The sequence below is a fragment of the Silene latifolia genome, chromosome 3, assembly GCF_048544455.1.
Source record: "Silene latifolia isolate original U9 population chromosome 3, ASM4854445v1, whole genome shotgun sequence".
NCBI lineage: Eukaryota > Viridiplantae > Streptophyta > Magnoliopsida > Caryophyllales > Caryophyllaceae > Silene > Silene latifolia.
The window spans coordinates 145,959,720-145,982,428 of record NC_133528.1 but is presented as its reverse complement, the minus strand read 5'-3'; the positions used below and the strand labels follow the sequence as shown (position 1 = coordinate 145,982,428).

General features: G+C 34.7%; 1 protein-coding gene across 3 annotated transcripts; it reads left to right on the top strand.

The window, feature by feature from the left end:
* The first annotated feature begins 722 nt into the window (after positions 1-722).
* Positions 723-14,149, top strand: LOC141648311 (MADS-box protein JOINTLESS-like). 3 transcript variants are annotated; one of them, XM_074456862.1, is made up of 9 exons: positions 723-1,055; positions 1,532-1,719; positions 7,259-7,337; positions 11,958-12,019; positions 12,103-12,202; positions 12,374-12,415; positions 12,581-12,622; positions 13,469-13,578; positions 13,863-14,149. In XM_074456862.1, exons 2-9 carry the CDS (start codon positions 1,538-1,540, stop codon positions 13,873-13,875), a joined length of 630 nt encoding a protein of 209 aa, XP_074312963.1. In that variant the 5' UTR covers positions 723-1,055; positions 1,532-1,537; the 3' UTR covers positions 13,876-14,149. The 3 variants fall into 3 exon arrangements, with proteins under 3 accessions (XP_074312963.1, XP_074312962.1, XP_074312961.1); XM_074456861.1 differs by having other exon boundaries at positions 1,048-1,342; XM_074456860.1 differs by having other exon boundaries at positions 1,048-1,400.
* Positions 14,150-22,709: the final 8,560 nt, after the last annotated feature.

Here is a 22,709-nt window from a genome sequence, read left to right as displayed (position 1 = left end):
ATATCTAACTATATTCTACAATGCTCAAACCAAACATTTGATCAATCTATTCGTCTCAAATTGATGTTATTGTACTTTTGAACATTTTAAAAAATCATTTTGGTAATTAGATTGACAGAGTTCTCACCGATTTTGAGTCCCTACAGGAGTAATGTTTTATGGTATTATTGCTCAAGCATGTCACTATGGTAAAAATGGTTGATTACCTGATATCCGTGATCTATAACTAAACACATACACTTGGGACTTACCAAATACATACATACTCCAATAAGCTACTCCAGTAATGTCACTCTAATCTTTTGATTACTTTTCCGTCCTAACTGCTACTAATTGCATCAGCTACTCCTAATTCGAACTCGACTCTCTCAGCTCACCCGTGTTTGATCCCTATCCTTGCACTAAATTAATTAATATGGCATCATAATCGTATCAGTATCAGTATCACTATCATTTATAAATTTTTTCGCCATTCAAAATGTAAAATTGTCCCATGAATACTTAAATTAACTAGTAAAAGGTTGTTCTAACTTTATCCAGAGATCTCAGATTCGAGTCTGAGAATATATCAGCGTTAAAATTCATTATGAACCTTTACCGTCCTACTGATCCCGATTCAAAACCAGACTAAAGCATATATTTTTTGACAATGATAGACTAAAGCATATAATACACACCAAATTCAAATATATGGGCACAATCAATTTCGTACGATCAACTTTGTGATTAAGGTAAATGACCAAATTTATAACTTGGAATCACATTACTCACTTTGAAAGTGGGCACCCTCATAAATAATGACATTAATATCTTTTTTCCCCATTTTTATTCCTCTCTCTTCTCACCATTGGAGACTTTGTTTATGGTGTTTGTGAATCCTCAACTTTCACATGTCATAACTCACAACCACCAACCCAAAATAATACACCAAAAAAATACCAAAAACACACAAAAAAATAAAAATAAAATAAAAATACAAACAAAAAACCTTAGCTTTCACAAATGGCTCCCACTTATATTAGTGGGGATCCTACTAACTCAAAAGTCACCAATTGGTATTTGCTTGAATTTTCCAATATCTTTTTTCATTTAATTTAATTTAATTTTTATTTTTTTCTCCACCATTTATTTCTATCTATAGGACTATAGTCTTGTCAATTTTATTTATTTTAATTAATTGGATTATTCTACTATGCTTTTTCCCATCTAGGGTTGTTCTATTGTTCTTCATTCCCTCTTTTTTTGGCATACAGTTTCCACTATTTTTTAAACTATTAATTTTTCTCTTCCAAAACAAGAAAGGAATTAACTTTATCCATATTTCAACCTCCACTAATAAAGGGTATAGTCTTCTTTGGTAGATATCAATTTAATCTCTCAAAATTTGATAAAAAAATTATGTAAGTTTCAAACTTTTTTGGTGTTTAATGATGGGTTTTGGTTATACTCCTATTTGAGTTTGCTAATTTTTTTTGTATTGATTTTTTTTTTTTTTTTTTTTTTTTTTTTTTTTTGTATTTTTTTTTTGTAGTGGAAAATGGTGAGGCAGAGAATCCAGATCAAGAGGATTGATAATGTAACTGCAAGACAAGTGACTTTCTCAAAAAGAAGAAGAGGTTTAATTAAGAAAGCTCAAGAACTCTCAACACTTTGTGATGCTGAAATTGGTCTTATTGTTTTCTCTTCTACTGGAAAACTCTTTGATTTCTCTAGCTCAAGGTATATTTATTATCTCTTTAATTTGTGCCCTTTTAATAATGCTTATGAATTTATGATTTATGTGCATAAGATGTTAGTTTAATTATGTTCTACATTAGCTATATCACATGTTCGGTTTTGAACCCAGGTCATGAGTAAGCAATTCAAAGTCGTTTTTATTGTTGACTAGTTTTGAACCCAGTTTTAGAGTAGCATTACTTTACCGGCTGAACTAGCTGACATCTGAAACAATTTCGACTGTTGGTTATTGTATGTGTATGAGTTATATTATTTCCCTCTAATTGATATTAATAATACATTACAAAGGGTTTAACTATGTAGTCAAGGTGTTAGCTTTTTTTCATGTGATTGAGCTTCTGTAATAAAAGAAGATTTTTGATTTAGTGCATATTATTCAATGAACAAATTGTTTGCGAACCGAGTTATTGAAAGAGCTAGATGAACATAAAATCAAGAGTTTTTGATTGAAGTAAATGAGAAAAAGAATGTAGTTGAGTATGTAGTACTGCATCTTCTAGGAAATAATTATCTTGAATAAAAGAACGATATTTGTTGTTGAGATAATTAATTAAGACACTAAAATGTGTACCTTGTACTTTGGGATGATATGTTTGGTTCTCTAAATGCTCACTGAATAACACTTACATGTGTACTATATCTCAATGCACTTGATATCTCTCCGTCTCAATCAAAGGTAAACAAATGATTAGAACGGAGTGAGAAATCACGTATTAAATCGTCACTTGGACTGTTAAACTTCATCCTGTTTATTAGGTTAGATACATAGATTTCAACTCCTAAGCAGCATTAGCAATTTAGCAGATGAATATAAGTAAAATGATTTCAGTTCCTTTAAAAAGTTAGAGTTAATACACATTTACACAAATTGTTAAATAATATTTTTTGTTAAGTTACCTGGATAATAAGGACTACACATATGAGTATGGACATATAGTTACATAATCAACAATTGAATATATTATACATGTAGCAAGCGCACATACTCACTCATGTAATAGACATATTGTCCCCTTTTAACGTTGATAGTTTTGCCAACGAACCATTCTTGTTAAACGGTATCAACAAGGCATTGGCCTGGTCTAGTCTTAAGTCTGAGGTTTCTGGCAAGAGAATGATAGGGTTAAATCTATTCTTCTCATGCTATAAACTTTTGCATCATACATTAGACTAAAACTGAAAATCATTTGGACACATCTCTTCACTGCTTCAACATACTTTTAGTGACACACAGACTCTCGTCTATAACTAGGTAGAAGGTTGGGAAGTGTTGGAGTCAAAAATCCTAAAGAATTGGAGTCATTTGATTCTTTTATCCCTACTTCACTACTTGAAATAATCGTACTAATATATTCCGTAACATTTAAATAACAAAACAACTTAAATAAGACCGCTGTATCTCATTTCATGATGTGAGAAATAATTATAAATGTAATTTATGTACTCATCAATTACCTCTTGTTTTGAATGAAGAGACATGAGTAGTCTTCACAAACCATGTCTCTTCTTTCTATATGGAGCACCTGAACACTTGTACTATATGACATTGTTTAGTGTGTTATAAGTATGTTGTGGCCTAAGCAAGTATTAAGTGATCATGAAGGGAGATTATGATTGGTGATTTCAATGGTTTATTTTAATGATAATTGTGTACTTGCATATTTTGCTTTACATTATTATTTGGTTGTTCTGAATACGTGTACAGTGTACTGTATAATATAATGACTTCTGAGTGGGTGCTTCAAGGTGTATGTACTATGGAGTATTTTACCATATGTTTCAACACAAAATCTCATTGAAGACGGCACGTATCCGTTACTTTGGAGTGACGGATACCATTTTCTTTCACAAATGACCCAAATAAAGGAGAGAGGAAAGCACATGAGGGTGCCTCCACCTTGTCCCCCCTATCTGTTTTGTGAGTGATATTACCCGTCACTTACTCCGACCCGTCTTCAGCAAGACTTCTTGATATTTCAAATGAAACTTTTTTCATTTTGAAATTTGTGATGGTAAGTACTAAAAAATGGATGGTTCTCTTACAACCATGTAGGTTCTCTCTTGTTGCTCATATAATTAGTAGTACTAGCTAGTTACCCACCTGACATGTAGTACTATGTGAGCTATTGTTAATGGTTGTACACTACTACATGTGATATATGAGTCTCGGGTAAGTCGGTTTTACATGCATTTTTTTTTTAATCCAGAGTCTTAAACAAATCTAAAGTCATTGGAGTCGAATGTATTGCTTACCTTCCTCATTTCACTATTTGAAATAATCTTACTAAGATATTACATAATATAATAATAACAAAACAACTTAAATAAGACCGTTGTATCTCATTTCGTGATCAGTATTACCCCAACTCCCAATTATGTGAGAAATAAGTATAAATGTAATTTATGTACTCTATTACCTCTTGTTTTCCTTGAAGAGACATGAGTAGTCTTCCCAAAACATGTCTCTTCTTTCTATATACCTGAACACGTGTACTATCTCACAATGAATATATGTTGTGGCCTAATCAAGTATCAAGTGATCATGAAGGAAGATTATGTTTGGTTTATAATAATGGTAAATTGTGTACTTGCATATTCATTTTAGATTATTATTTGGTAGTTTTGATGTGTATCAGTAAGTCTCACTTGTAACGGGTATAATCGTCACAAATCTATGATAGATCAAATATCATCCACGTGGGTAGATAAACAAAAATAAGACTGCTTTGGGAGTAATAAATAACTTGGCCATATCTACCCACGTGAGTGATATTTATGCCGTTATAAGTTTGTGATGAATATGCTTGTCACAGACAAGAACTGTGTATTTCAAAAGAAGCTTTTTCCCTTTTGCAATTTTTGATGGTAACAACTAACAACTTATAACAAGTGATTCTCTCACAAGTAGTACTATACTACTATGTGAGCTATTGTTCCTTCTTGTTGCTGATATAATTAGTAGCTAGTTACCCACATGACATGTAGTACTATGTGAGTTATTGTTAATGGTTGTACATTGCATGTGATATGCGAGTCGTTGTAAATCGGTTTTACATGTAATATAACCAATATTTATTTTTATAAACTATAAAGTTGATGGGTTAATTTCATTGATATAACTATTTTTTATCCGTTTACGTGTGGGTATTTATCACAATAATTTTTGAATGGTCATAACAGAATATACTGTGTCAATTTAAACATACCTTAAAAATTGAAGTTTTTATTCTCACATATTGAATGTCAACATTCCTCTATTTAGGAGCAGGAACACTATCTGAATTTACTACACAGACGTTGGGCATTAATGATAATGTTTATAGGGTATTTGTCACTCTTGGTTGGGACTAAGAAGTGAGCTCTTGTTCACTTTTGATATGGGTGAAACTTTGTAATACATGTTTAAATTTACAAATTTCTCTTATAAAGTCGCTTTAGGGTGTGTAATGATTATAATAATACATTAACACTTAATTTAGTAACAACAATAAATAAGGGTGCATAAGTATTATAAAGTCGTAAGACACCGTAAAAGAGCTCCTTCCTATTATGTGGAATTACAACATATCCTAATTTTGCATATTTAGTGAAAATCACTACATCTCTATTTTTGTCATGTTTTTTTTGTGTAAAATGGATACTTTTTTGGATTAGACCCGCTTTCCTCTATCAATCTTAGTACTAGTGTCGAATTCAAATGTTACAATTCAATAGAATAGGAGGAAGAATTAAACATAAGTATACTGTGTTACCTCTAATATTGCCAATCATTTTAACTACTGAAAATGGAAGAATTAAACATAAGTTTTGTGTCGAATCCAATGCTTTGTGGGTCTCTCTACATGTAAAATCAAATCTGTGTTTCAGGATTTTACCACATAGACTCTTTTGTAGTATACAGATAAAGAGAATCATTGAGATCTAATATAAACTTCTCTAAGCACTATCGTTGGTCTCCCTTAAAATGAGTATATCCGTCTTAAGATTAGAATAGGTTGAATAACTCCCCACCTAGATAGATTAGACAAGCTTTTTGCTAGTTCTTAGGTATTCTGTCTTTGTCTTATTTATCTTATTTAACCCGTTTTAATGATTAAGAGTTAAGACATATGCATGTATTAAACAAGATTTTGTGTTTGAAGTTTGAACTATATGTCCAACAGTAACATATGGACAACCATAAACATAGTTTGATGACATATTGGATTGGTTATGAGTCTGTGACAAGTTTCTCTGTTGTGATTCTTGATAATGATGCCTTATTTAGTTTAGTGTACAAATAATGAGTTCCAAAATCAAGGGAATTATGTTGGAAAGGTAAATTGTCATACTATTTTACAAGATCAACTTAGTTTATATATTACGGAGTACTTCTTTCGTTTTGATCAATAGTTTACGTTTGCTTTATTTTCCCCTCACAAAATAAAGCAAACGTAAACTATTCACTGGAGCTGGAGTATGTTTTAGTTTAGTGAGTAATACTCCGTATTACTCTTTATCTCCTTGTGCTAATTTAGGCCTTGAGAAGACTGAGTTGTAATTTGTTGTGTTAGAAAATGGATTTCTGATTTACTTTCTCCCATACTATCTCTATACTCATATTTTTAAGAGGGAATAGGATTATATAAATGGAATAGAGGAAGTATATTATTGTATTAGTTTGAAATTTCGGGATTTGTTAAGTGATGATAAATGCTATGAGTTTATTCATGTATAGTAGTTAATTATAGATATCGAGGTTTGTAATAAAAACAATGTTGCGCTAGTACATCAAAAAAATTTCCCTACCGCGAAGTGATTTATATATCAACAATATATGCACTTGGCCTTATCTCGCGTTGGAGAAAAAAATTTCCGAATGTTCTAGGGTAAAGTAATTGTTTAAAATTATGGTTTCACGATGAAAGAAACGCAGGTAGTTTAGTGAACTAACTTTCTGTATTCTACCTTATTTCAAACCCAAAGAGAAATGTTGTTTTCCGATAAGGGTAGTCTTATAGTCGAAGAACCAACCTTTAGTCAATAGGAGCCCCTGGTTATATTAGTTCAATTAGAACTAGGGATCAAAAGTGTTAATCTCTTCTAAGCCCTCCGCGTGCTAAGATCTAGGGAACAATAAAAGTTCGATGAGCTTGAGTTCGTGAGGAGCTGAGCGATAGCTCTTTGATCACTATAGTCTTGCCTTCACGCGCACCAGTTGGTGCTAATGCTGCTGAAAGAAGCATGGCTAGTTTAGTAAACCGTTTGTGCTTTATTCTACCTTATTTCGAAGCCAGAAACTTAATTATGTTATCAGTGGAAAAATTGGAAATATACTTAATCTTGTAACAGTATAAGTTATTCTTCTAATCCAAACTAAAGCTGTATGAAACTATGAACTATACCAATACAAGAATATTAGGTACATATCCTTTCAAAATGCATCTAATCCTTTTGAAAGTTTGTATTATTTTTGATATTGTTATAAAATCTTGAGGATGCATTTTGACACAAAACTTTTGCTCTTATTTGATTTTTTTAGGATGACACATGTGATTCAGCGGCATAGGCTACATGCTGATAACTTCCAAAGTCTTGAGCAAACATCACTTGAGTTGGAGGTAAGCTATCTCTAGGAGTCTAGGACTACTAATGTCTATAACCTCAAAAGTATTGCTATTGGAAAATATGTACAAGGTCGTAAAACTTTGTAGTTTTTCATTAATTGATTGTTGTCAAAAAAACAAAACCAAAAATAAAATTAAAAAAAATACCTCCTTCCATACCATTTGTATTGTTGCAATATGAATCTGCATGTAAATAATGTCGTCTTTAACCAAAGTTTTTCATTGGTAGACGTTAGCTAATCCTTCCGCCTTAAAAATACCTTTCTTTTCTTTTATTATTGTAAATAACAAAGTCAAAGACTTGTTTTTCGTTGGTTCTGAATTATGATTGTACAAACAATAATAACTCAATAACTTGATGTGGTTCTTCTTAGAATAAATTGATAACTTATATAGTTATACCTATTTTAACACACCTTTTAAAATTGTATACCTAAGATAATTTTTTTTTTTCAAAACTCATACCTAAAATCTTATTTTCTTTTTTCAAACTTAATACCAATTCTCGAAAAAAAAAAGACGTGAATTGTCATTTTGCCCTTAATGATTAACCAATCACTACCCTTTCCCCACGACATTAACCCTTAACCTTTCTCATCCACGGTGATAACGAGCCGATCCCGAGCTTAGCCTTGCTCAACTTGTGCTTAGGAAACAAAATTCGATCTCGAGCAAATTGAGCTCATTGTCATGCTCGAGAGTTTCAACCCGAGTTCGAGCTCAACTCGAACCTATATATGATTGTTCAATTATCGTTTTTTTTCCTCGATAGTTTCATTAACAAGGATTCAGAGATTACATATACTAATATTGAGCAAATCAATGAAGACATTTGATCTGGTTCTACAAAAATATAATCATAATCATGATAAATATTTTTATAAAAAAAGAACAAAATATTATATATCACACAAGTTCGAACCACTCGTTAGCTTTTCTAGTTGAGTCAATGTTGGCTTGACTTGACTGGTTCAGTTATCGAGTCGAGTCCGAGCTCAAGCCTATCTCGTTTCATTATCACCCATACATACACCACATACACCTCATCACTGTCACCACGACCCAATTTCACCCCTCATCGACACTAGTGCCTTCACACCGGCAAGCAGGGTTACCTAATTTGCCCGCCCCCCCTCCGAATTGCGAATTAATTCGAACGAATTAGTTTGCAATTCGTTTTTATCTTAATTCATTCCAATTCGCTTTTAATTCGCTGAGATGAGCGAATTATATGATTATGCTAAAAACCAAAAAAAATCGGAAAAATTGAAGGCAGATTTAGTAATACTTGACCAGTTTTTGTTATTTGATCAGTTTTCCGTTATTTAGGTACTTTGGAGACTTGTTTAAAGTAATTTTATCAAGAATAAGTATTTTGCTAAAATAATTTTCGTATTTTATTCATTTTGTAGAGTAGGGCAGTAGGCGAATTGACTCGAATTAGCGAATTATGATTTTCTTTTGCGAATTGGATTCGACGAATTACCGAATTTTAAAATAATGTAATTCGCCAGCGAATTGAATTCGCTAAATTGAGTGAATCGTGAATTAGAATTAAGAAAGCGAATTGAACGAATTGCGAATCCGATAACCCTACCGGCAAGCTCTCTTGATGCTCCCCCATTAAATGGACACGACCCCCAAACCCAAACCCAAACCCAAACCCACAACACCCACCTACACCCTAACACATCACGTTGCCCCTAAAATCCACTAACCCCAAAAACTTTATACCACTTTCCACCCTGTAAAACCCTCTCCTAATTGCTAAACCCCCTTCCTTCCATCAAAAACATTAGATCTGTTGTTTTTTTTGGGTAAGGGATGGGTTTTGGTTGTGGGAGAGCGTTGTCATGAGTAGAAGGTGGTGGTTAGGGTTTGGGGGTTATGGAGATTACACGGGATTCGGGGTGTGTGTGTGTGGTGGGGGGGGGGGGGCGCCGTGGGAATACAAGTGGAGTGGTGGCACCGATGAGAGGTTACTTGCAGTGGCGGCAGCGGCAGCTTCCCCCTAACACTAATGATGGTATCGACAAGGGGAAGAGGTGAGTCGAGGTGAATGTGGTGGGGGGTGGGGTTATTAGGTTAATGTGGTAGAGATAAGTTCATGAAATGGGGAAAATGGTGGTGATGAGTAATTAGTGAGGATAAAATGGTTATGTGAGATTTGATATTAAGTATGAAAAAAGAGAATTTTAAGGCTCTGTTTGGCAAGATATTTCAGATAGTTTATTTGACCAAAAAAGCTTATTTGACTAAAAGTTCAGGTAGCTGATTTTTCTACAAGTGTTTGGTAAGTAGCTTATTTGAGCAAATAAGCTATGTCAGGTAGCATTTGAGAGAAATCAGGTACCTGAAATGAGTTATCTTCCATTTTTTACCCCTCTAATCAATAATTTTAAATAATTATCATATCCTTTTACGTCATTTTACCAAAATTAGCTACCTTTTTAGCTAGTTTGCCAAACAATTTTTTATATAATCAGCTACCTTATCAGTTCCTAGTTTTCAGCTACCTTATCAGTTAACTTTTGAGTTTCGATTAGCTTTTCGGTTTTTCATTTTTTTTGGTTTTATTTCTACTCAAACCCGAAAAGGTAGTAAAACCTAAAAGCTAATCAAACTCAAAAGTTAACTGATAAGGTAGCTGAAAACTAGGAACTGATAAGGTAGCTGATTTTGGCAAACTAACTAAAAAGGTAACTGATTTTTGATGAAATGACGTAAAAGTATATGATAATTATTTAATATTATAAATTTAAGGGGTAAAAATGGAAAAGCAAATCAAATCAGGTACCTGAAATCTCAAATACTACTCTAGGTAGCATTTCATTTCAGTTAGCTTATTTGGTTAAATAAGCTACGTGCCAAACGCTTACAAAAAAATAAAGTACCTGAAATTTTGGTCAAATAAGCTACTTTGACCAAATTAGGTACCTGAAATGTCTTGCCAAACGGAGCCTAAGTATAAGTTTTGGAAAAAAAATTGTTAGGTATGAAATTTGAAAAAACGTGTTATATTAGTACTCCCTCCATTTTATAATGATGTACCCATTTGTAAATGGCTCAACAACCAAGGAGAATAGGATTAAGCGATGTGGGCCAATTTTTAGGAAATAAAAAAAGGACTAAACAAATGGAGTTTAGTGATTAACTGTTCCGCTAAATTGTTAGGAAACTAAAAACATCATTGACATCTCCCACCACCTTACGCCACCATCACTACCATCATCGGCCGCACCATCATCCACTAATCTCACCCGACACGTCCAATAAACCATAAAAAACGAGATCTAAAAAAATATAAATTTGAAAAAAAATACAACCATATATCTGCAAAAAAACGAGTGGGTGTTGGTGGCGATGAGTGGGTGTTGGTGGTGGTGGTTGGAGGATAGTGAGGGCGTGCGTCTGTGCAGGTATCGAGGAGGAGAAAGACGTGCTGTTGGTGGAGTTGTCGGGTGGTGGGTTAAATCGCCGGAGTAGTGGCGGTGTCGGGAAAGTGTTTGTCGGAATCTCGGTGCTTGTCGGAATCTGGGTTTGTTGGAATCTGGGTTTGTCGGAAAGGTGTGGGAGGGATAGTAGATGAGAGGAGAGAGATAGATTAAATGGGATAATATGAAGGAAGTTAATAAATATGGAGGGAGTAAATAGGTGGGTTAGATTAGATATAAGAGGGATTAGATGGGTTAAATGGGGGGTAAAATGTGTAAATATCAAAGTGCATTAGGATAGAATGGTCATTTTAGATACCCATAAAAGGAAATAAAGCAAATGGGAACATTATAGTGGGTTGTCCCAAAATAGAAAATGGAAACATTATAGGAAAATAGAGGGAGTATAAGATATCGATTAACCTTCTTTTATTGCTAAGCGCGTTGCACTCGTTCAAGGCAATTCTTGATGCAATTTTCTTTCTCGATCATTAGTAAGCTGCAATTTTCTTTCTCGATCATTAGTAACCTTTTTGTATTGTTACCACAAGAGTAAAGTTGCGGAACTTTTGACACAACACAAATTTTTATTTAAGACAAACATATCCATCAAAAACAGAATAATTAACTAGGTACTATAAAAAAGCTTGTTTCTATTTTAAAGCGTGGTGTTATTTCACCCATTATAATCTTAAAATGGATATGTTTATTTTAAGGAAGACTTACTCATTAATTAACTCGGGAGATCCCTTGAAACATAAAAGGTAATGTTCAGTGTTTGTTTCACAAAAACCTTCCATTTGTCAATATTCATGAAACATAAATATTTTCACTTGTCCCACTATCTTTATTATCCTGAAACAATTACATTTTGGACGTGACCTCTTAAATCCTACAATTTTCATATTTTAGTAGGTATTTAATTTATATTTATATGAAGAATAGAGTATACATTTTTAGTGAGTTTGAAAATTGAAACTAACTGTTTTGTGTGACCAATCAAAATGTACAAATTTCACCTTAGATACATATATTTGTTTTCTTCTACATAATTGTTCTTCTAAATAATATTGCATCTCAATCTATATTTTCTAGTTTGTATTGAACCAAAACATTCTCTAAACTAGTTTCTGTTTTTGTTTGTGTTTGTGTTTGTGTTTGTGCTTGTGCTTGTATGCAGTCCGAGGATAGTATGTGTGCCTTGCTCAACAAAGAACTGGAAGGCAAAACCCAACAATTCAGGTACCCTTTAGACATTGTTGATTTAAATAAACAATGCAAATGATGAACATCGATCCACACAATCTAACCTATATCTTTATTAGCCGTCTCAATGGGGATGAGCTAGATGCATTGAACCTAGAGGAGCTAATGAGACTCGAAAGACAAGTCGAGAAGGGTCAAACCAAAATCCGCCGAGCAAAGGTTAGTTGCAATGTCGCGTCTTATCTTCGTTTACTAATTAATACTCCCTCTATTTCAAAGAAACTCCGTTTGCTTTCTTTTGTGACGGGAATCTCAAGTAATGAGGATTATTGACTAAAATCGAGGGAGTACGTACACTTGAGTAATTAACATGGTGTTGTGTTTGATTAGGGTGAAAAACTTCGAAAGGAGCTTGCTACTCTCAAGGGAAAGGTAGGTTTAATTTGCTCCATTCTTTAACATTATTTTAACCGGTTGTGAGACGTGAGACGTCACAAATGAGAATGAATTTGTGTTCTTTAAGTACTTAAATCTTCATATACTCTATAATTATGGTGTTCTAAGATGTTAATCTTGTATAATGAATGATATATATAGGACGTTCAACTGGCTAGGGAAAATCAAAGCTTGAAGGAACAAGTGAGTATATTATTCTACTTCTCTCTTTTTCCATGCAAAAATGTTGAACTAGGATTTTGTAAATGTTTTGTGTGAGTGATTGGAACTGTACTGTGATGATGACATAGAAAAACCGTTTTTTAATAAGGTGAAAGGGAACGACTGTTAGACCTTGTTCTATTGGACTTAATTTCAGTTTAAGTACTATAAATTCAGTTTAATTTAGATTAGATGCATGTAAACTAAATTAAGTTTAGAGAATCTCCGTCCTAAAAAAGAGGACTAACTAGAACCGTTCTCTCTATGTGGCATCAAAGAGACGGGTATCACAAACTTTTCTTTTTCAAAAAATAGGTTGTTAAAAACTTGCAATATCATATTTTATTTTGAAGCAACTTTTTTTTTTTTTTTTCAAATCGCTCATTTTTGTTTTTGTAAGAAAATCCCCCTACTGTCGGTTATGTTGAACAGCAAAATATTTATAACTTATAAGCTTGTCTTAAATAAAGATTTCATACCTTTGTTTTTCATGGTGAGAGGGATGTAGAGAAGATAATAGGATGAGTTGTTAGAAACTCGAAACTGAGAGGGGAGATATGTCGGTTGAGGAGAGTGATAGAAGAATTATTCAGGATTTCCGGAACTAACTAGGGTTTTAGGTAATGAGAAAGCGATCGAGGGTTTAATGACAAGATCATTCTTGAAGAATGAGAATGAATCAAGTAGTTGTGGAAATGTGTTTATATACGTTAATTACATGGTGAAATTGATGAGTAACTTTTGAGTGTTGTCTGCTTAGTCCATCCTTATTCGAGACGGTTTCATATATATAAGAAAGTACTGTACTGTTGTGCTTCTTTCCTGCAGTTGGTCTCTATTGACAAGGATGATACTGTTGATGTTCTTTCACCGCTTCCTGTTTCCTGCTCGCCTATACAAGACGTTGCGGTCGTCTCTGATACCTTTCTTAGATTGGGGTTAGTATCAACTTAATCTCGGTTTTTGTATACTTCCTCTCATTCAACTGATTCTATACATTGGCTGACTTTGACCATATGAGTCAAATGTCATCTGTATAAGAACTTTTTTTTATGGCTGCCCAAAAAAAAAGAAAAAAAAAAAAAAAAAAAACCTTTGCGAAGAAATGAACAAGTTACAAGTTGGTGTATGTATGTCTTTCCGACCATACTCATATTTGAAGCCCTGGCCGATATTTGTAAAATGATCGAGTTTGTGATGTTATTGATTTGGTTAATTGCAGACCTTCGATATAACAGAAGAAGAAATATAGCAATGGATCGGAACATTCGTAAACCGGTCACAATGTAGTATACAAGAACATGTTGTTACATTCTTTGCACAGAGAAAATGATGGATGAAACCCATGTATTATGATGTATGTGTGACTATGTGCACCTTAATTGTCTTAATTTGTAAGTCTTGTAACTAATTTTATCTTTAGTTAAAACTTAACACTTGTGGTCAAAAGAGTTAGCAATAAGCACAAGGTTATGGTAAATCCATAAATAAATTTGTTTTTATGTGAAAGGGAACTGCATCGGTTGATATTGTTGGCCTAACGGGTTTCTAAGTTCTAACCCAAGTCATGCGCACCATCAACCGAAATTAGTAGATCATGTATTTGATCGTTGACATTACTCTACGACCCATATCCTTCTTCCTTATTAAGACTATACAAAGTAAAATGTAGTCCGTAGTATTCATTTCAATTACGCTTGACCTTTTAAGGAATCGCGTAGAGCAAGTGAACAAGGAAGCACTTTCCCTGATAACCCTAATGGAATCAACATACTATACATCATAAATGGAGATACTGATACTGTTGTTAAAGAGGTTGGCGACAAACAAGAAGTCCTACATCGACTAGGAGCAAGTCCTCGAAAAAAGCTTCCTTTTCAAAAACTACTCCCAGAAATTTACAAATGCTTCAATAAATAAAACTATTTAATATATAATGGGTTTTGTCATAAGACCGTCTTATAAAAGAGTTGTTCATATACATTTGTGAAATAGGTGTTGTCTCAAGTGACTCAATATACGTGTCGGAACAAAATACAGGTGGTTAAAAAATAATTTATAACGCCATTTTTGTTGGAAATAGGGGCTTTGTTTGGGAAGCTCTTTTTTCTTATTGTCCCACATTGGTGAGGAAAAGAGTGTTTCATATGTTTATATATCTACACACTCCTTACCATATCACTAGTGGGTCATGGGAGGCTTTTGTGGAAGCTTTGCGAGGTGCTTAATTCAGCTCGCACACGTGCCCGAGCCCGGCCCGGATTCGGGATTCGGGAATCGCCTGCGGCGGGCTGTGCCTATCTTTTTGGGCCGGGACCGAGTTATGTATTGGGCTGTTGATGCACATTTTCAGGAGTCGGTTTTGGGCTCCTGTAACTGCTCCTCTTTTGCTATAAATTCGAGTCTTCAACAGCTTCTAAAAACACAAAAATCATACACTCTTCTACGTTCTCTTCTCTCTTCTTCTCTAAATATTTCTGGGTAAAGATAAAATCGTTCCAGGCTTCTCCAGTCTCGAGTGGGCGTTTTGGAAGGCGCGCGATGAGTGTAATCCTTGGGAACTACCGATCATCTGCGATCGCCACCACGGTCGTCTGGGAAATAGTTTTCAAGGCAGTGGTTCTCGTCCACGTCACTACTAATCTCGTTCGGTATTTCTAATCTCTTTTACATTGTTACTGCTCTACCCGAATAACAATTTGAAAACTATTTGTCTTGCTGTAACAATGTCGTCTGTTCTGTCCAAAACTCTTCCTGATTTGACTAAACTGGAAAAATTAGACGGTCATAACTATAAGCGTTGGTCACAGAAAATGCTGATGTTTTTCGAACAACTGGAAATTGATTATGTGTTGTTTAGTGACCCGCCTGCTCCTGTTAAAGAGGCTGTTGTTACTGAGACTGTAGAGAACACCCCCCCTGCTAAGTCAGTAGTTAAGTCAGATGAAGAGGATATCAAAAAATTTGATAAGGACAATAAGACTATTAGATGCCAGCTCCTAAACAACATGACTGACACCCTGTTTGACCTATTTATGGTTCATAAGTCTTCTAAACTGATATGGGAATCCTTAGAGGCTAAGTATGGGGCTGATGATGCGAGGAAAAAAGAAATATGTTGTGGGAAAGTGGCTGAAATTTCAGATGGCTGACGGGAAACCCATCATGGAACAAGTTCATATCTATGAGAACCTTTGTGCTGATGTTGTTAATGAGGGTATGAAGTTAGATGACATTTTCGTGGCTAATGTTCTGTTAGAAAAGTTCCCTCCCTCCTGGTCTGACTATAGGAACCACCTTAAGCATAAGAAAAAGGACCTGTCTCTCCAAGAACTAGTAGGACACATGAGGACCGAAGAGGCAAATTGTCTTAAAGACAAACCTGTTAGTCAATCTGTTAAAACTTCTGTTGCTGCTGTTGATGCTAATCTGGTTGAGTCTGGTGGTCCGTCTTATACTGAGAAGTTCAAGGGTAAGGGTAAGGCCAAGGTTGGTCAGGGTAAGAACCAGGGTCAGGCTAAGAAGAATGGTCCAGGGAAGCATGCCAAACCAGTTGCTAAGATTCGGAAACCAAAGGGTCCCATTGTTTGCTACGTCTGTGGGAAAACTGGTCATAAAGCCTACCAGTGCACTGAAAAGAAAACTGCTGAAGCTAATGTTGTTGTGACTGATGATGTCATTGTTGTTGTGGTTGTGGAAGCTAATCTGGTGGGTAATGTTGTTGAATGGGTCTTGGACTGGCGCTTCCAGACATCTCTGTACTAACAAGGGTTTATTTGCTGAGTTCGAGGAAATAGCTGATGGGGAATGTGTCTACATGGGTAATTCTTCATCTACAATGATCACAGACAAAGGCAAGATCTTTATCAAACTCACCTCGGGGAAAACACTTGCTCTCACTAATGTTTTATTTGTACCCTCATTGCGTCGAAACCTCGTGTTTGGTGCCTTAATGAACAAAGCTGGTTTGAAACTTGTTTTTGAGGCTGACAAGGTTATAATGTCGCGTAATGGGAAATTTGTGGGCAAGGGTTATCTTTCTGGGGGTCTTTTTGTATTGAACACTGATTCAGTTTTTAATAATATTGCTTCTACTTCTTGCTTATATTGCTGAGTCTATTGATGTTTGGCATGGTAGATTAGGTCATGTGAATGTTGACTATATTAAAAAACTTAGAACTATGAGTTTAATTCCAAGTTTGACGAGTCAAGAATTCTCTAAATGTGCTAGCTGTGTTGAGGCTAAATTCACAAAGAAACCTAGTAAACCTGTCACAACTAGGAATACGAGTCTTCTTGAGTTAATTCACACCGACCTAGCTGACTTCAAAAATGTTGCAAGTAGAGGTGGAAAGAATTATTATGTCACCTTTATAGACGACTGTTCAAGGTACACCTGAGTATATTTGCTTAAGACTAAAGATGAAGCAGAACAATCGTTTATAAACTTTAAAAATGAAGTCGAAAATCAACTCGACGGGAAAATTAAAAGGGTAAGGTCTGATAGAGGTGGTGAGTATAAATCTAGTTATCTAGCCGACTTTTGTGCTGCTAACGGTTTAAACATGAGACCAGTCCACCTTACTTACCCCAGTCTAATGGTGTAGCTGAACGTAAAAATAGAACCTTAAAAGAAATGATGAATGCTATGCTTTTAAGTTACGGCCTATCTGACGATATGTGGGGGAAGCAATTCTTTACTCGCTTGTCACATTCTTAACCGTGTACCTCATAAGAAACTTGACAAGACACCCTACGAGATTTGGAAGGGCTATCCTCCTAACCTGAGTTACCTTAAGGTATGGGGATGTTTGGCTAAAGTGGGTTTACCAGACTTTAGGAGACCTACCGTTGGACCAAAGACCTATGATTGTATTTTTATAGGTTATGCTCAAAACAGTTCTGCTTATAGATTCATGTCTTTGAGTGATCGTTCTATATCTGAGGCTAGAGACGCTGTGTTTTTTTAGCATGTTTTTCCCTTACAGAAGAATGTTGATTCACCTCCTAGTTTACCTGTTACATCTATTGATATTTCTTCACATGCTAGTAGTAGCACTTCTATTGATCATGTTGTTGAACCTAGAAGGACTAAGAGACCTAGATGTCCAAAGAACTTTGGAGCTGATTTTGTTTCAACTTTCTTTGTCGAACATGGATACACTTTTTTGTGCTAGTGATGAATTTGTTTCAGCTTTTTTAATAGAAGATGACCCAAAAACGTATAGTGAGGCAATGAAATCCATTGATGCTAACTTTTGGAAAGATGCTATTAAAAGTGAACTTGATTCTATTGTGTCTAATCAGACTTGGGAGTTGACTGATTTACCTAAAGGTAGTAAACCCATTACGAGTAAATGGATCTTTAAAAAGAAACTGAGACCTAACGGTACAATAGAAAGGTTCAAAGCTAGACTTGTGGTTAGAGGGTTTACACAAAAGAAAGATATTGATTATTTTGACACTTATTCACCTGTGACCAAAATATCGACTATTAGAACTCTTGTCGCTTTAGCTGCTGTTCATAACCTTTTTATACATCAGATGGATGTCAAAACTACCTTTTTGAATGGTGAGCTAAGGGAAGAGATCTATATGTCGCAACCTGAAGGGTTTGTGGTAAAGGGTCAAGAGAATAAGGTGTGTAAACTGAATAAATCACTATATGGTCTGAAACAAGCACCTAAACAGTGGTATGAGAAATTTAACAATACTTTGATAAGTAATGGCTATATGGTTAACAATTCTGATTCATGTGTTTATTCAAAAGTAATAGAATCTGATTGTGTGCTTATATGCCGTTATGTTGATGACATGTTAATACTTGGTAATAATTTGGAGGTAATAATTAAAACCAAAGAATTTTTGTCATCACAATTTGAGATGAAGGACTTAGGAGAAGCTGATGTAATCCTAGGAGTTAAAGTTATTCGAAACTCTAATGGAATTTCTCTAAGTCAATCTCACTATGTAGAAAAAGTGTTGAAAAAGTTTAACTGCTTTAATGATATGCCTGCTAGGACACCCTACGATGCTAGTATACATTTATGTAAAAACTTGGGTAAGAGTGTATCCCAAGAAGAGTATGCTAAAATTTTAGGTAGTGTGATGTTTCTTATGAATCTCGACCGGATATTGCATATGCGATTAGTAGATCGAGTCGTTATACCCATAACCCTAGCAGTGAACATTGGAATGCTCTTCGTCGTTTACTAAAATACCTAAAAGGAACAATTGACCTTTGCTTGCATTATAGTAAATTTCCTGCTGTGTTGGAAGGATATTGTGATGCAAATTGGGTTTCAGGTAACGATGAGATATGTTCTACTAGTGGTTATGTCTTCACCATGGGTGGAGGTGCTATATCGTGGAAGTCTAATAAACAGACTTGTATTGCACGCTCTACCATGGAGTCGGAGTTCATAGCTCTTGAGTTGGCAGGACAAGAGGCTGATTGGTTGAAAAACCTATTAGCGGATGTACCAGGTTGGGGAGGTCGGCAAACACCGGTCTCCTTACATTGTGACTCACAAGCAGCTATTGGTGCTGCTAAGAATAGTGTTTATAATGCGAAAAAATGGCACATTCGAATCAGACACGCTGCAGTTAGACAACTCCTTGATAATGGAGTGATCACTTTGGACTATGTGAAGTCCGAAAGTAATCTGGCTGATCCCCTTACTAAAGGATTGACTAGGAGACTAGTCGTTGAAACGTCGAGGGGAATGGGGCTTAAGTCCTTAAGTCAAGAGTGACTAGGCCTAAAGTTTCCATTCCTATGGCATTATTTGATTCATAGCCTTAAATGGTGGTGCTTTTGAGACGCACTTGATGAATCAAACACAAGGTTGGACATATGTCCTTAATGGCTCATAATAGAAGTGCTATTGAGAAGCACTTTAGCCACCTACATAGGTGTGATGATACTAAGACTATGAGAAGTCTTGTGAACACATCTATTAGTACCAAGGTAAACACATAGCTCTAAAGGAGCTCGTTGCACTTTGATATCGCGGGACGATCTTATTTTGAAGGTATGATATGTGTTGTGGGGGGTATCGACCGAAGCTCAGCTAGGAATTCAAATCGCAAGATATTCTCTCGCTGTAAGTAAGTTGTTTCCTCACTTCACTAAAGTGTCAATTCAAATCGAAAGATATTGATACCTAAGTATCCAATCCTTCCCTTACCCAGGAATTCTTTTTCTTTGTCTCTGGCGCCCCTAGTGGGGGATTGTTGGATATAGGGGCTTTGTTTGGGAAGCTCTTTTTTCTATTGTCCCACATTGGTGAGGAAAAGAGTGTTTCATATGTTTATATATGTACACACTCCTTACCATATCACTAGTGGGTCATGGGAGGCTTTTGTGGAAGCTTTGTGAGGTGCTTAATTCAGCTCGCACACGCGCGCGTGCCCGAGCCCGGCCCGGCCCGGATCCGGATTCGTGATTCGGGATTTGGCAATCGCCTGCGGTGGGCTGTGCCTATCTTTTTGGGCCGGAACCGAGTTATGTATTGGGCTGTGTTTTTTGTTGTTAGCTGTGTTGAATGAGTCAGTCAAACTGACTGTTAGTGGGGAGAGTCTTACTCCCACTAACTCGGATTGAGGCACACGATTTCGGGAGTCGGTTTTGGGCTCTGAATCGCTCCTCTTTTGCTATAAATTCGAATCTTGACTTCTAAAAACACAACAATCATACACTCTTCTCCGCTTTCTTTTCTCTTCTTCTCTAAATATTTAAGGTAAAGATAAAATCGTTCCGAGCTTCTCCGATCTCGAGTGGGCGTTTACGGAAGGCGGCGAGTAGTGTAATCCTTGGGGAACTACCGGTCATCCGTTGATCGCCACCACGGTCGTCTTAGGAAATAGTTTTCAAGGCAGTGGTTCTCGTCCACGTCACTACTAATCTCGTTCGGTATTTCTAATCTCTTTTACATTGTTACTGCTCTACCCGAATAACAATTTTTTATAAAAAAAATACTTTAAAAAAAGCAAAGGACATTTAATTTAATTTAATATTTAATTATATGCATTGCTTACATACATTACTTATATCTAAATAATCGTTGTTTTAATAATTATTTTATTATTAAATGATATAAAAGTTCTATAATTTTTAAAATTGTGTGTATTTTAAAGTATTAAAACTAACTACCTTATATTATGTGTTTCATGAAAAATTCTTACGTACTCCGGGAGTACCGTACTCCTTACACTTAAAACTAATCCACCAAATAGAATATAATAATAACCTAGGTGTAAGGAGTACGGTACTCCCGGAGTACATAAGAATTTTTCGTGTTTCATATGTTTGAACATGATATATAACAAATTAATATTTTAATAATATTTGTGTCGTAACGTTTCATATTTTCATTAACATAAACTTATCTTTAACCCCAATGGGTTGACCGGAACGGATCGAGTTTCAATCCTAAATTAACGAGCTAATTCCAATTCTTGTCAAATAGATCACTAATCAAGTTTCGGATCTTAACCATAATAAGTAAAAATAGATCGGATTAGGTCAGATTTTGACATTCTTAAATCCTAATTTATATGCATCCTTCAACATAAATATTGCCATATTGGCCTACCATTATCGGTAGAGGGGCCAAAACAAATAAACAACCCATGTTAGATGTTGCCAAAGCCCATTTTTAGTTCTAATGGATTGCTAGCTTGTCTTCATACTCAGTTTCGGGCAAACAGTATTGTTGAGCCCATGTTTCATGTCTCTTCTTCGAGTCTCCGTTCATGCATCCATTAATTGACATTTCGTCCATTTTATTGAGTTATTTACGTTTACTAAAATACCCTTATGTATGCCCACAACTTCAGTGTCACAATTACCAAGAGGAGTAAAATAGGGGTAGTTTTGTCAATTAGTTAATTAAAGGAGGTTCATATAAAGAAACGTAAACAATTAAATAGAACGACTCAAAACAAAATACGTAAAGAACTTTATAAAACAGATAAAATATCAATTACTAAGTATGGAGACATCACTAACATGTCTCCATAGCCACAAATTTATATAATTTTCGTTTCTTTGTTCAAAAATCTCACAAATTTTAAATAAACATATAAAATTAGAATAAATATATGATGTAATTGCAATTTTTTTTTTAAACATAACATTGAAATAGTTGTTTTGCTAATTTAGAAGGGACCTTTACAAATACTTCTGTTTTCTTTTGTGTTAAATAAGGCGCAAGATCTGTATAATAAATCAAGAAGGAAGATTTGAACCGATATCTCTGTCTTAACCACTAGATTAAGACATATTCGATACCTTTGCTTATACTTTGTGAAATGAAAGCTTTAAGTTGACAATCAATAAATTAGTGTAAAAAGAAATACGATTGTTATTTCTTATATACCTTTTACAAACTCACATACACTTTTTCGTAAGATATTTAATTATTTATACATGACCCTTTCATTCTCAAAACACAAATGGTCCTATAAGACAATCATTTCTTTTTATTTGCTAAAGTGATAAATAAAAAGTTTCATATCTTATAAGAAACTCATTATCCGTTGATATGATCTACATAATAAAGAGCTCCTTATATATGAAACTGATTTCTAAAGTAAGAAATCAGTTTCATGTTAGGAAAAGGAGATGAGAAGGGGGACTACATATAGAAAGTATGGAACTTTTACCATTAAGTAAAATTAAGAAGTTTCATAATTAATGATGTATGTTGATGTGTCAATAAAAAAAAATTAGTATGGAACTTCAATCATTGTTATTGTCCTTATAGATTTGTGATTTATCTTGCATTACTAGCTAGTTGTAATACACTAATACCGTCTTTTAGGTGACCAATTGTAAAAATAATATGCTCCTTTGTTGGTCTTGTTTTTCTTTTTTTAACACAAAAACCAAGAAAACTAAAGAAGATAATTTATTATTATTTTTATTGGTAAAAGCAGAATAAAAAATATAGTTAGAGATCAAATTAGTCATTAAATCATTTCTAAAACAAAATAAACAAATTTTTATCACTCACAACATCATAATTAAATAAATAGAAAGGATGTAGATAATATCGTAAACTAG

Excerpts from the sequence above, each read along its gene's own strand:
- LOC141648311 (XM_074456862.1), top strand. The coding sequence starts at position 1,538 with ATGGTGAGGCAGAGAATCCAGATCAAGAGGATTGATAATGTAACTGCA. Across the intron at positions 1,720-7,258 it reads TTTGATTTCTCTAGCTCAAG|GATGACACATGTGATTCAGC; the intron begins GTATATTTATTA and ends TGATTTTTTTAG. Across the intron at positions 12,623-13,468 it reads ATCAAAGCTTGAAGGAACAA|TTGGTCTCTATTGACAAGGA; the intron begins GTGAGTATATTA and ends TCTTTCCTGCAG.